The following is a 14782-nucleotide window of genomic DNA, read 5'->3' on the forward strand; positions in this document are numbered from 1 at the left end:
TATTTTTTACTGCTGCATTTATTCAAGCCAATCACTCTTCAAGCTATAACATCCTTCTCTAGAAAGTTACTTAGGAAAATGCACTGAAAGGTGTTCCTGACAGAAGTACAATTCAAAAAGTCTATATCAATCTACTGTATAACTCAACAATCACAAAAATCAAGCCAGAACCAAAGATACCGATTAGAACTATAAGCAGAGTTAGCAACACCAATAAACCAGCAAAAACAAAAATCTTACTTAAACAAATGTTTTCACCCATATACAACAGACGACATTTGATTAAAGGAATATAGAATTAGAACACTAAGATGAAAACTGGAACGGAAAGTTTTAATTTAAAAAATAAATAAAAAGCGCAATAACACATGCGCATGACTTTGGTGTGTTTCATTTGCCTCCGGTTAGAATAACCCTTTCCATGTGGACAAGATAGAATCTCCTTTTCATTATAATTAATTTTTGTTCCTTTTCAGATGACTTAAGGTATCTTGAAAATTTGAGATTTTTTAACTGGTGTTGATCCCTAGCATAGTGCAGACGACTATACGCCAAATCTACGTCACCGTTCGAGGCGTAGGCAGCAAGGGCAGTTGCTTTCTAGGGTCCGGATTTACGAAAGTGTCACTAGTTACGACACGACAGAATTTTCATTATTGAAAATTAAGGCAGTACAAACAATGTTTGAGGGGTAGACGTCAAGAAAATTTTTAATTGTGTTTAATGTTTTTTTTTAATAGTATTTGTCTGTTATTTTTAAAAGTTTTACTTCAAGTCGACCTGCTGGTTGTGGTACCTGGATTGGAATTAAAAAGGATTTAAAGAGAGAAAGGACTCAAACATTGTTTGTATTACCTTAATTTTCAATAATGAAAATAAATAACTCAGTTATAATAATCCTGGGCTAATACGTATAAACAGGTTCATTCTTAATATTTTAGTTGCACCCACTAGTCGGCGAGTTTTAAACAACATTGTCCTTTCTCGAGAAACTCGACAACGGTCGCGCAGGTCTTCGATAGTATTTTGGTAAGCCTACGGCCAACTATCGCCCGTTGCAAGTTACGTGCTTCTTTGCAAGTCCTCGTATCGGAATTTGAAACACATCACCCGTATAGCTCGCACAATTCACAGCGTCTACAAGACAACGAGAGATGAATTTTGCCTCACAAATAAATACCTAACAAATTTCGAGATACTTGAAAACACCCTTGTTTAACTAAAATTAATATTAATGCATAATATATTACTTTTAATTGCAATTGTTGGAAATAAATTATCAATTGCTTTAATAAACATTTTTCTCTTAGTAACAAAAAGGAATGATATAATTTTGTTAACTTCTGGAACGTAACCCCAAGTTTCGTATTAGTCCTTTGCGTCGTACGGCACGGATTCACGTAACGTGGCACTTTTTTGGAACGTAATTACCACGTTATACAATGGATTGCAAGAATTCAAAATACTGTCATTTTCTGACAAATTATACAGAGAAAAAAAGGAAGGAATGGAAGAGCAAAATAAATAAATTTTTATTCTGGTTTTCCATCCCTGGGTAAAAAGTAGGGTGGAAATTTTCGATCAATTATTTTACACGCATTCCACGGGCAGGAAAACTCTCAGATGGCCATTTAGATACGTTTACAAGATACCGGATCGGGGCATCGTCAATTCAATGATAATTTTTGATACGAGAAGGAAAGGGTTTGAGAATATTTCTCTTACAGTTTAGACTGCAGTTATCAAAGTATAAAGAACAACATTTGTTGGGAATTCTGAAGGAATTATACAATTTAATTGAGGGAACACTCAAAGAAACGACGACAGAGTAGCAAAAATCATTCAGAAAAAAACAGTTTAGTTTTGACAATGGACGAAAGCCAGTTTTTCTTTTTACTGCCTTAATGGCAGTAAAAAAAGTTGCCTTTTCTACCGATTTCAACCAATTATTGTAAAAATTCACTTATGCAGCGATATCCTTTCCTTTCTTTCTTCTACATTCTATTTTTCGGGGAGGAGCAGATTGTGGCTTCTGGAATCAACAACAGCCAAAGATTGCAACCGGAAAGGAACCGTCGAGCGGGATAAACGGTCGAAGTTCTAAATCGGAATGCAAATCCAAACTTTCCGAGAAACGTCGGTCGTCACACGTAGACGACAATTTCGTCAAGCATTCCCGGCATTCGTCTCGGTCGGGGAAAATTTCCTCCCCTTCCACGGAACGTTCTTCCTTCAAACCGTCCTTTTCGAAACGAAAGGGGGATTTCGGACGGCAACGCCAAACGGAACTTTCGGACGGACGGCTCTCCGCCTCCTTCGCTTCCTTTTGGAACAACGAGGAATCTTTAACGCTCAAAAACTCGGTTATTTTCTTTTGATTAATTTTGTCTACGAACTTCTGCTTCCTCTTGTACTTCTTAAAAATCATTTGCTTTTTGGTCTGAAACATAAGAAACTAGAATCAGCGGAAACGTCGGAATTTGTACGTCCAAGTTAGGTACAAGTTTTACACGAGACGACTCGTTTATAGAACTATTCCATCTAGAAACAATTGACCGACGTTAATTCACTTACTCATACCACAAACTTTAAAATTTTATTTAATTACTAATCACATGTTCGAAGTATCTCTTTTTTTTCTAGAAATGTTCAAAGTTAAGTTAAAGTCCATTAAACATTCTAAATTTATTTAAAGAATACGAAGATTAAATTTAATCATTTACTGGATATTAATCAACGAGAAGTTGAAATTAAAGAGGAATTAAAAGTGCAGCTTTGATTAGTCAAAACTGCACTTTGACTGTTTCGTAATCAACGGAGTCTGAAACGGGACACGGTCGGAAAACGTCTATTAAATATGCCCCTTTAAAACGAAATTTAAAAAAAAACCGCGAGGTGTTCTCGACGAAAATAATTATCCTTCGAACTCCACTCGGACCGGTAATTCGACGTTATTCCGGATGGAGTAGCGACCCCCCAAATTGTAGACCGCCCGTGGAAACAAAAAAGTCAAAGGAACCATAGCCCTTCTCGAGATATAGCCCTGTAAAGAATCGCCTACGTCATTTCCGGACACGTGACACCGTGCCCAAAAAGAGAAGCAAAAAGGGGTAAATCTTACCGATCGAAAAGTGAAGACTTTCGACAGAGAAGTTTTACTCGCCTTGCTCAACCACTCGCCACTCGTCTCCATTCCCACTTCGAGTCTCGCGCCTCCACTCGTCGTGTGACGTTGCCAGTTCACTCCGGTAGGGAAATTTCTCGTTTTTTCCCCCCATCGTCTATTAAATTTCGATTGATATAATTAAAAGTGTATTTTTAATTATATCGATAGTTGTTAGGCCCGGAGACGGCCGGCTTCCCAAAAGCTTCCGGCCGAACTCGAACCCGAGATCAGCCGACGCCTTTATTACGAATGGCGAGGTGGAAGCGTTCTTACGACGACGAAACGCTACATAATGAGTTTATTGTGACTAGGCAAAGTTGCCATCTGTACGATGATTATCGTATTTGTACTATTATTTCGGACGCGGTACGATAATTTAACAAATACGCTTTATTCCCCAAAAAACCGTTAATTATTGAAAAAATCCAATTAGCAATTGCCATCTCATTGATATTTCGTGTCTTTTTTCTCCGTTACAGGGCTACTAAATTTTCGGAAATTTTTGCTTAGATTGATTGGTTAGTACCAACGAACTAGAATATACTACATAGAGGGCGTGGTCGTTAAGTAGTGTTCTTGTGTTTTTATTATAATTTGTCTGTGAAAATATTTACAATGGAAATCTACAGTTTGACCTTTGTCGTGTTACCAACCATATTGTCGAAGTTAAAATCCTTCTAGAAGTAATAAGGAGCTAATAACTGTGAAAAATGATAGAAGCCATCAACAATAAACAAAGAAAACATGCCAGTAAGCGATAGAGACATGTAGAAACTGCACCATTAGGATGTGTACAAATTGTGTACTTTTTTTCTGTAACTCTTTCCGTCCTGTGGGCACTAAGAGGGCCTCTTATAGCAAGCCCATTATGGGTTCGGCCAGGCCCACAATGGGGCGGCCGGGTGGTGAGGGACGGGGACCGACATATCCGGATGCACCACCCCCCGAAAAATTTCCAGGAATTTTTTGACCCGTCCGGATTCGATCTCGGGTCCCCCAGGGCGGCAGGCTGCTAACCTTGACCGCTCGGCCATCCGGCCCCCAAATTGTGTACTATATCCATCGTTGTAGATAACAAAAGTGTATTAAAAAACCAAAAATGGGTAAGATTAAGGCAGTTCTCGATGAACAAAACCAGCTGCCGTGTTGCGAGTATGATGAAATATACGAGAAGCACGAAGATCTTTAACGGTCTTTAGCAATACTGAAATACGAGCGAGATTTGTGCGCTGATAATTTCTTACCAGACTAAATTTAACAGAAAAATTCGATTATTTACGCTAATGTCTGAAATTACATTTAATCGAAGCAAGATGTGTGATTACCAGAGCCCCTTCGGCCGCCAATTTAAAGTCTTTTAATCTTTAAATTTGGCGTTTCCACTTCCCGGGACGATGACCCGGGGGTTGGATTTGTGGGAAGCGAGTGTTCGGGTTGTTTCATTGTGTCGAATTATGCAGTGACGTGAAGATTATTACCTTTATCAGACAGTCTTTCTTCCCGAATAGTGTTATGAGAAGAGCGAAGGACCTGACCTAACCTACCCTAACCGGAAGCTCAATCCTCATAACAGCTGTTTGGGAAGAAAGGTCGGCCGAATGTCGCGTCCGGTGAAGAAACGTGTCACGTCCGGGTGGTCACAATCGGGAGTCAAATCCTTTGTCGTCGACCGAGTGTCACGTTCGGGAGACAAGTCCGTGGGTCACGACCGGGTAGAGAGGTTACGTCCGGGAAAAGGTGTCGAGTCCGGGTGAAAAGTGTCGAATCCGGTGAGAATGTCGCATCCGGGTGAAGAAGAGGAAATCGAAGAGGATCACCGCCTAGACCAAGGGAACAGCAGCAGTCCGCAGCAACAAAACCACGGTCCCTCAACTTCGGCGGCTCTCTTCTCCGATTCCTCCTCGTTCCGACTTCCGCAAGGCAGTGGCGTGGCCGCGGCGGACGAACGGGAAAAACGCGACCAAACAGAAAGTGTCACCTCGGACGAGCCGTCACTTTCGACATCCTCCACAGCAAGGTTCGTGGCCGGATGACCGCCCGAAGACCTTGGTCAAGTGCACTGACCCAGGGTGTAGTGTGGCATCGTCCCGACTCCGGGAGGATGCTACGCCACGCGCACTTGGGGAAGGTCCTCTTCACTCGCTGCCTCTCTCTCGTACAGCCCCCGCTCCTCCACGTCCGAGGAACCCCCTCCCTCTGGCGCCACCGCCTGCCTCCGCCGGAACCGCCTACAAAGCCGCATCAACGTCTTCATTCTGTAAAAAAGAAAATTTGCAATTAGTCCAGAGAAAACAAAAGCTTAAATTCTTCCGAGAAAAGAAAATGCTTACCGCAGCTGCCTTTTTAAATCTAAAAGATTCGAATCCGACCATCGAACGATGTGTCGAGATGTCTTCTGGGACCGATTCTCCAAGTAATAGCGAGGTTGAGGCCGAAGTTTTAAACGCGAAAACGTGTACGTCGGACGTTCGGCGCCGCTTTCCCGTAAGCCTAGAAGTTTGAGAATGGCGTTTGGAATGTCGAGCGTGATCCACTGACTTTCCAAACGTTATTGTCAAACTTCTAGGCTTACGGGAAAGCTGCGCCGAACGTCCGACGTACACGTTTTCGCGTTTAAAACTTCTGCCTCAACCTCCAGCTAATATTAAATAAATTCTTACGTCTAGGGTCAATACCGACTAAGACTTACCTGAAAAATCTTCAATTTTCTCTTCAAAAGTGCGCAAACCACAAAAAATCAACGCAATCGAAGAGCGCAAGAAAAGCGCGTTCGACCACAACCAGAAACACTATCGAACTGCGAATGGTCAGGCGTGACGAATTTCGAACAAACGTTAAAAGACGCGTCAACGATGTTCCAATTACGTAAACGTTAGAATTATAAAAAGTCAATTTTTTCAATCATTTTCTCGCGTTCGGAGTTTGATAAATAAATTATCTTCTGCATTTACGCGGTGCAGAATGTCCAACGTGGAGATCTTTTTCAATTCCGCGTCTCCGAAATTCGTTTGAATAAATATCTTTTTCGGAAAGATTCCTCGGTCGCGGGTTTCGCGTATTAATGCAAGATCAAACTGGATAAAGTTAATGTTAAAAATACCGAAAAACCTTTATAATACGGCCGAACGAAAACGAGATAAACAGATTGAGCCAGGGAGAAGCCACCATTGAATTTCTGGCATTTTAAAGGATCTCTTCCCTAAATTCTTAATTTGATGGGTTAATCGATTTCACACCTCCGTTCGTCTTGGTTCGTACTTCGAAACTCGTATCTCGCGCCATATTTTATTTCCTGACGGGTAAGAATTTTTTTTTTTTTTTTTTTACTTACAACGCGACAATTTTGCTTTCGGAGGAATGCTACATTTATTTCCAAATTTTGTCATTGTAGACCCATAAATCCCCATTGTCTTAACCTCGAGTACAGAGTTATATGAGATGCGAGACCAGATGTGGAAACTTTAGGGACAGGAGGCCCCAATTAACTTGCAGAGTTTTGGAGAATGTCGCCGCGTGTGTGTATTGTTTCTGATACTGTGTTACTAAATCCAGTGAATGTAATAATTAATGTCTTGTAATATGTAAATTATTTAATTCATTATTAAAACATTATTTAAAAATTTTTATATTCGGCAAACCTTATATTAAAATATATTTAATGTTGCAAACGTGGTTTTTAATACTATCGTTTTTATAAGTTGGAAGAAATGAATTAAGATGGAATTTCAGGTATCCAGATATAAAAATAAATAATAGTTTAATTGGATAATTTATATGTCGATCGTTTTGTCGCAATTAAGACTACAATATTCGCATTTTACTTATTTTTTTACCCCAAATATTACGAAAATGAAAACATTTCATAAGACGGACCTATATATCATTGTAATTGGTAACCCATTTAGGTTAATGTTACCTTAGGTAGCCAAGATGGCGGCTCGTCTGATTCCAGCGAGGAAACAGTGGGGACGCACGTTCTAACCTAACCTATTCTAATAATTTGGTTGCTAATAATTATGGTAATTTATTAGAATAGGTTAGATTAGGTTAGAACGTGCGTCTCCACTGTTTCCTTGCTGGGATTAGAGACGAGCCGCCATCTTGGCTACCTAAGGTAACATTAACCTTAATTGATTTTAAAATTTATCAGTAACAGCAATAAGCTATTATACGTGTTTCAAGGAGATCTGCCAGGAGCAGGGGACAACTCGAGTTAGAAATCGTATTGGCGGGGTACTTGTTCTTCTCTTATTTCCAACACATGGCTTAATACGTCTAGAATGAAGTTTCTAATTCGTTTTAAATGGAAAAATAAAATCACTCAAGAAGGATGTTTAGTCACTCAATTGATCTCATTATCTTTCGTATCTCGTCCCCTAGTCGTCATCATGTGTAAGCTTTTATCTGTAAAATTCGGACACTTTAATAGATTAGTAGATGAAAGGGGGATTACTACACTTCAAGTCTATTGTTTTTTCGGTTCGAAGGATCATCGTAAAGTCGAAATTTTTATTCACCTTTATATAGACACGAAACACGAGATTATTAGATTTTTGTAAACTGATGCCCGCAATTTTGTTTACAAATCTCTTCATTAATGTGCATTTTTTGCCCTTCCGTATCATAAGCATTAATATTTAAGTTAGAGCACGTAGTTTGTGTTTCTTGCTGCATATAAAGCAATTATTTGTTAATAACTACAGGTAACCCCCGTATAACACGGCACTTCTATAGCACGGATTCACTCTAACACGGTTCGGGAATTAGGCAAAACACTCGTAGAGTACAACATGAAATGTAATAAAAACTGTTACCAGTTGATGATTTTCATGCTGAGATCATCATATAGGACGAATAATCCTCTGGTAAAATATTTACTTAAACAATAAATAAGTATTTTACCCATGAAAATGACCTACTATATAAAGTTGAAAAACCTGATTCTATCACTGTATCCCAAAAATGGTCACTAGGGCTGCCCCTGGCTACTATTTAAATTAATTTAAATGAACAATATAAATTATTTTATATTTTTACAGTATAATATTCAGTATATTTTTATTTTTATTTGTAATTTTGTATGCCCCGATGCCTGCCTGCATCCGGCCTTTCGACTTGTGAATAATAAATCCGATTTAAAGGATTTAACAGCATGTTTTTAATGTTTGGAACCTAACCCCCCTTTTCGCACTAGTTCTTTGTTTCGCGTAACACGGCAATTTTTTTGGAACGTAACTCCCGTGTTATACGGGGGTTACCCGTATTTAGTGATTAGTTCGGGTTTATTCAATTACGGCAATAAGAGGGTGTCTCCCGGGAGGTCTTTTGTAGGGAAACTGGCCCTATTTGGGCATTACTAATGTGAAAACACCCTGGAAAATCCACGTGACTGCCCCGCCGACCAACTACCAGCGTTCGGTGGTTCTATCCACTCGGCCACTGGTGGACATTTAGTGATCAGAAAACGATGTATTAATCATTTTACATTCTAATATGATGCAGTAGTTTATTTATATACAGACATTTCGCTGTATTTTAGTTGCGAAAATTTGGGTGATGTAACGCATAATAAATTTTCCAATTTAAAGTAATGGAAAATGGCTCCAGGTAGCATTTTCGTACAAAATCTTTCCGTAATCAGTAATACGTTCCTAAAAATAAGGGGAAAACAGACATTAAGCCGCAAATATCTGTATAGAAAAATATCAAAGAAAATGTTAGTCTAATAATATTCTTAAAAAATGCTCCAAGAAGACTTCAGAAAGTTTTATTCAGATATTGCTGAGAAGTGAAAACAATTGGAAAAAAGGAAAATAAATATTATCCACAATTAATGATATAAAATACAAAATACATTGATAACAACCTTAAATGTAAACTAACAATAAACAAATTTCAGCAAAAAGTAAACTGCTTTCTTAGATATATAAATGTACTGTACATAAAAAATATCAATTAATTACCGAAAAATAAATTAAAAAGAGTTAAATAAAAATTGATGCAGGAAATTATTCAAGGAAAAAATCATTCCCATTAATTCATAACAATATTTAGTTTTACATTCTGTCTTATACAGAAAATAATTTAGAATTTTTTAAAAGTAATCTATATATATATATATATTTTTCAAGTGTATGAACAGTCTTGTATAGTTTACATTCTTAAAAGCACATTAATACATTAAAGCAATAATAAAAATCTACCTTTTAAGTGATACAAAAATAAGTGTTGAAATCAAAATAAAAGTATTAAAATAATTTACGGCAGATAAATCTGATTCTGATTGTCTCCCGTGGGATGATAGAATGGCATGTAATTTTCATGAAAATTTACTCTCCTTTAACTGCATTTTAAGAAGTCAATATTTAAATGTATAACTGGTCGCATAACTGAAACATGAAAACTTGTGCAGTAATCCCTCCATTTATGTGAATTCACTTTGACCCTGTTAAAACTTTTATACTCCAGTAAAATACTGTATTTGAGAATAGGGAAGAGATCCTTATTTTAAACAGGTTTCGATTACTCTATTTACACTGAAACCTCGTGTAAATAGAGAGCTTAATGTATGCATAAATTTGTTGTGTTCGTTCGTGAACGTAAATGTTTATAATTAACTTACTGTTTGGCATACTTTAAGTTAGTTAAACGCTATTGTTGGACGAGAAATGTTTTGGCCATTGACGCCACACTGATTAAACAGAAATAATGATGATTATGGCAGAACGACATCAGTTATAATATAATTTTTTTTTTTAATTTGAGAAAAAGTTTGTTAAAAATTTCTCGAAAAGTAAGACGTCTTTTGCTGTGGTTTTTATCTACTTTCTCTCGAAACTCTAATTTAGAGCTTTGTTTGATAGATGCTTTTGTGACAGTAAAGATATGTGATTCATTTTACACTAAGAGTCTAACACGCTGTTACACATAATGCCAGCACATTAAATCTGTATTTCTATAAAATCCTGTCCTCGGAAACATCGACCGTACCTACGTAGAAACGAAGCAAACGGGTGTTATTAACGTCCAATTTACGGTCGAATTCTCGTAACGTTCTCCGTCGTCGTACCGTTTCAAATGCAAAATGGAAACGAGTACGATCTTTAACGGAATAACGTAAGGTCGACGAAAGTTTGTCGACTTAACTAGCTTAGTCTTTACCTGGCGATGCTATAAATACAGAATACTGGAAAGATATTATTTCATGCATTTATTTTGATCTTTTATTTTAAGCAAATATAACAATTTTTTCCAATATATATTTAGAATCACTCTCAGGATGACAAAGGCATTTGGAAAGGAATAATTCCTGTAAAGTACAAGGCAACTCTCATAAAAATTAATTTATAGAATAAATAATAATAATAAAGTCAATGTAAATGACATTTTTGAACATATTTAAAATTTTATCAAATTTTTTAACTTCGAAAATTTACTTTTTTTTTTTGTTAATCATTGTACAACTTCAGTTATAATTATCTTTTAAAAAATTCTATTAATTTTTTTTTTTGAATACAGATTATTCTTAATAGAATTACCATGCATTTTGAAGGGAATCGTATACTATAATATAAAAACATTCTCAATTCGCACATATACAAAATTTTCATTATAGATACAGAATGATTCAAAGTAAATAGTTTCCTTAAATTTTAATTTTTAAAATTTTTCCTGAATCATTTATATCTTATTTCTTCTTGACTTCAAGATCCTACATCCATTAATTCATTAGAAAATTAGAAAAAATTTAATAAAAATATTTTACCATTAAAAAACTAAATTATCGATAATTACCTAACTGCAAACCTTAATTAAATTTGGATTAAATTAGCTAAATTCTAGTCCGACATCAAATGATAGAGTTAGATTAAATCGTCGACGACAAATTACTTTCCCATTTTACATTTAATATAAAAGGCACCGATACTTTTATTAAAATAAAAAATAACTGAAGTTTCTCCTTAGGGTCGATTTACACACGACAGTGACTTCGGGCCCGGATTTAAGGCGATTGGAGCGATTGGGCCCAATCGGGCCCCGCACTTGAAGGGGCCCCGCATCACCACCAAAATTAACAAAAAGTTATTTTTCGAAATTTAAAGCAAATTGCTTTTGACGATAAAAGATAAATGATAAATTATTCAAATAATTAAAAATATATTTATTTTAAGTTCGCATTGATGGATTAGATTTATTATTGCGTTTATTATAATATATATACATTATAATATAGAAAACGGATACCCGTAAGTGTCGTTTTTGACTAACGTTTAATTAATCGGATAGTACTATCTTCTCTCTCGATTATTCTATTCTATATGCGTCTTACTCGGCGCACTCACATTCGTTTTTTTGCATTAGTCATCGTTGTGCTGCGCTCGCTATTAAGTAGATGTAGCTACTATCAAATGTCAATTGTTTATTGCATTTGCAGTTCTCTATTCTTCTAATCGTTTTAATTATTATTGTCGTATTTTGTGACTACAATTACTAATTGTTATTGTTAAAAAAGGTAAGTACTAATTGTATTACATAATATTTATTAACAAGAAATTATATTTAAAATTAAAAATATAAGTATATTTTGTGATTAAAAATGCATTTAATTTTTTCATTAGATGTCGAATCCACTAAAACGAGAAAGAGATGTGGGAAGAAAATATAAAAGTGGTAGTCTAAAAAGGAAATTAAGTACAAAAAGGAAAATCGAAAGTGAAAAACTCAGAGGTGCTTTGAACAAATTTTTAAAAATAGATAATGATGACAATGGTGAAGAAGAAAATGATGATAAAAATACAGAATAACAGGTAAAAAATAAACAAGAAACACAATTACACAGACCAGAACCGGAAGAAGCAAATATTGGAATGAAAATGGAAAAACTGAATATAACCGACGATCCCACTTCTTGGCTCGGGATTATTACTCAACAAATAAGAGATTATTTAGTTAAAAAAGGTCCTACAAAAATTATCTTAAATGAGTTTCCGCAGCAAGAGGATGGAACACACTTTTCAAAAGTGCATTTGAAAAGAAAGCTTACGAATGGTGAAATAATAAGCCGTCATTGGATAATATACTCTGAATCAGAAGACAGAATATTTTGTTTTTATTGTCGGCTATTCAGTATGGGTGCCTCAATTGCACTAGCTACTGTAAGATTTAATAACTGGCCAAATATATGTAATAGATTAGCCACAAATAAAAAATTAAAAAATCATTTGGTAGCTATGTTAAAATGCACAGAGCTTCAAAAAAGACTTTCTGCTGAGCAAACAATAGATAATGTTCAACAGAAGTTGTTGAACCAAGAAAAAGTTTGTTTGTATAATATATTTGAAAGATTATTTTCTGTAGTTCAGTTTTTAGCTGAACGAAATATCGCGTTTAGAGGATCCATCGAAAACCTAGGCGATGCACGAAATGGAATTTTTCTAGGAATACTTGAATTACTTGGAAAATTTGACCCAGTAATGCAGGATCATATACAAAGAATCGCCACAAAACAAATACACCAAAGTTATTTAAGCAAAACAATACAAAATGAAATAATAAACTTAATAGGCAACAAATTAAAAAATAAAATTATTGATAGAATAAAATATGGAAAATATTTTGCTGTGATTTTGGATTGTACTCCAAATATCAGTCATCAAGAACAAATGTCTGTTAGCATCAGATATGTTTCGGATGGAACATTTCCAGGCTCGAATATCGCTATATATGAACAATTTATCAAATTTATACATGTAGAGAGCAGCACAGGAGAAAATCTATTTTTTGTGTTAAAGAAAGAAATTCAAAGTTTAGTGCTTGATATCAACAACATAAGAGGGCAAGGATATGACAATGGTTCGAATATGAAGGGTAAAGTCTCCGGTGTTCAAGCTAGACTCTTAAAAGAAAATCCAAGGGCATTTTTTACTTCTTGCGTTTGTCACATTTATAATCTAGTATCGGGAGATGTAGCAAAAATTTGTCCCGTGGCTTTAACCTTCTTTGGTATTCTCCGACGCCTATATGTTTTTTTTTTTTCGGCATCTTCAAAAAGATGATTAATACTTCTCAAATATATAAAAGAACTTACTGCGAAGCCTCTTTGTGATACCAGGTGGGAATGTCGGATTCAAAGCGTAAAAGCAGTGAGATACCAAATAGGTGAATTTTATGATGCTCTTTTCGAAATATCAGAAATTACCGAAGATCCACAGATTAAAAGCGAGGCAGAATCTCTTGGAAATGCAATGAGACTATAAATTTTTAGTATCACTGGTTTTTTGGTACGATTTACTGTTCCAAGTCAATTATGTAAGCAAGGAACTTCAAAGTAAATCTGTAAATGTATCCATTGCACTTTCTTTATTTGAAAAACTTTTAAAATGGTTAAGCGACTACAGAAATACTGGATTCGAACAAGTTTTAGTTCAAGCAAAAACTCTTGCAGAAGATTTGGAAATATCTACAGAATTTGAAATAAAAGGCTTCGGAAAAGAAAGAAACATTTCAATTCTGAAGGCGATGATAAACCTATTGTAGATCCGATAAATGCATACAAGATATCTTTTTTAAATTTTGTTTTAGATAAAGCTACAGAATCACTAAAATATCGTTTTGGACAATTGAAAAATCACAATGGCTTATTTGAGTATCTGGGAAAATTTCAAAATATGGAAAAAGAAGCACTTGAAAAACATGCAGCTAAATTAGAAATTTCTCTAACAGACTCTAGGTTCACAGAAAATGATGCACCAATAGTGAAGGAAGCTGACATAGATGGAAAAATGTTAGTTGAAGAAATGGAAGCTTTAAAATCTATCCTTCCATCAGAATTTTTTGAAAATCCATTTAAAATGTTCAAATTTTTATCAGAAAATGACAGAGCAACGGCATTTCCAAACTTGTTTATTGCTCTCCGAATATATTTAACAATTCCAGTGAGCGTTGCTTCTGGACAGAGATTGTTTTCCAGGCTAAAACTAATTAAAAACTATCTGAGATCGACAATTCTAATAAATAGTTTAGCAATTAATTATGTCGATTGAAAGTGAAGAAGCAAGGAAATTGGATTTTCAAACTATTTTAGAAGAATTTGCAGAACAAAAGCTTAAAAATATGTAAATTTATATATTCATATTCAATAAAGTGTAATTGTTTTTGTATTTTGTGCACTTTTATTTTTTAATGTATGTAGAAGTTTACCTATCTTATGATCCATGACATATATATATATATGTAAAATTTGCATTTTATTTAAATATTTAATATATAGAGGGCCCCGCAAAAAAAATCCAATCGAGCCCCGCACTTATTGGATCCGGGCCCGAGTGACGTGCCGGCACGGTGACCATTTGGTGCATAAACGTCGATAAATATCAGACACGGCCAATCAGAGTTTCGTCTACGACACGTGATCTGTATTCTGTCGATCATACAGGTGTCATACATAAAACTGATTAGCTATGTGTGATATTTATCGATGCTTACTGCACTGTGCCGACACGTCACTGTTGTGTGTAAATCGACCCTTAAGAATAACAACTAGTTATGTTAAAAATGTTATTTTTTTCTTGTACAAAAGTGATATAATTTATCTAATTTTATAACAGAAAAAACATT

The 14782-nt window shown here is 35.5% G+C and overlaps 1 protein-coding gene across 1 annotated transcript; it reads left to right on the forward strand.

The window, feature by feature from the left end:
* The first annotated feature begins 12039 nt into the window (after positions 1-12039).
* On the forward strand, positions 12040-14208 carry LOC136989204 (zinc finger MYM-type protein 1-like). The gene is made up of 2 exons (XM_067287291.1): positions 12040-13168; positions 13748-14208. Exons 1-2 carry the CDS (start codon positions 12040-12042, stop codon positions 14206-14208), a joined length of 1590 nt encoding a protein of 529 aa, XP_067143392.1.
* Positions 14209-14782: the final 574 nt, after the last annotated feature.

This window comes from Centruroides vittatus, unplaced genomic scaffold (genome assembly GCF_030686945.1).
Source record: "Centruroides vittatus isolate TY-2023 unplaced genomic scaffold, ASM3068694v2 scaffold_450, whole genome shotgun sequence".
In the NCBI taxonomy this organism is placed as follows: domain Eukaryota; kingdom Metazoa; phylum Arthropoda; class Arachnida; order Scorpiones; family Buthidae; genus Centruroides; species Centruroides vittatus.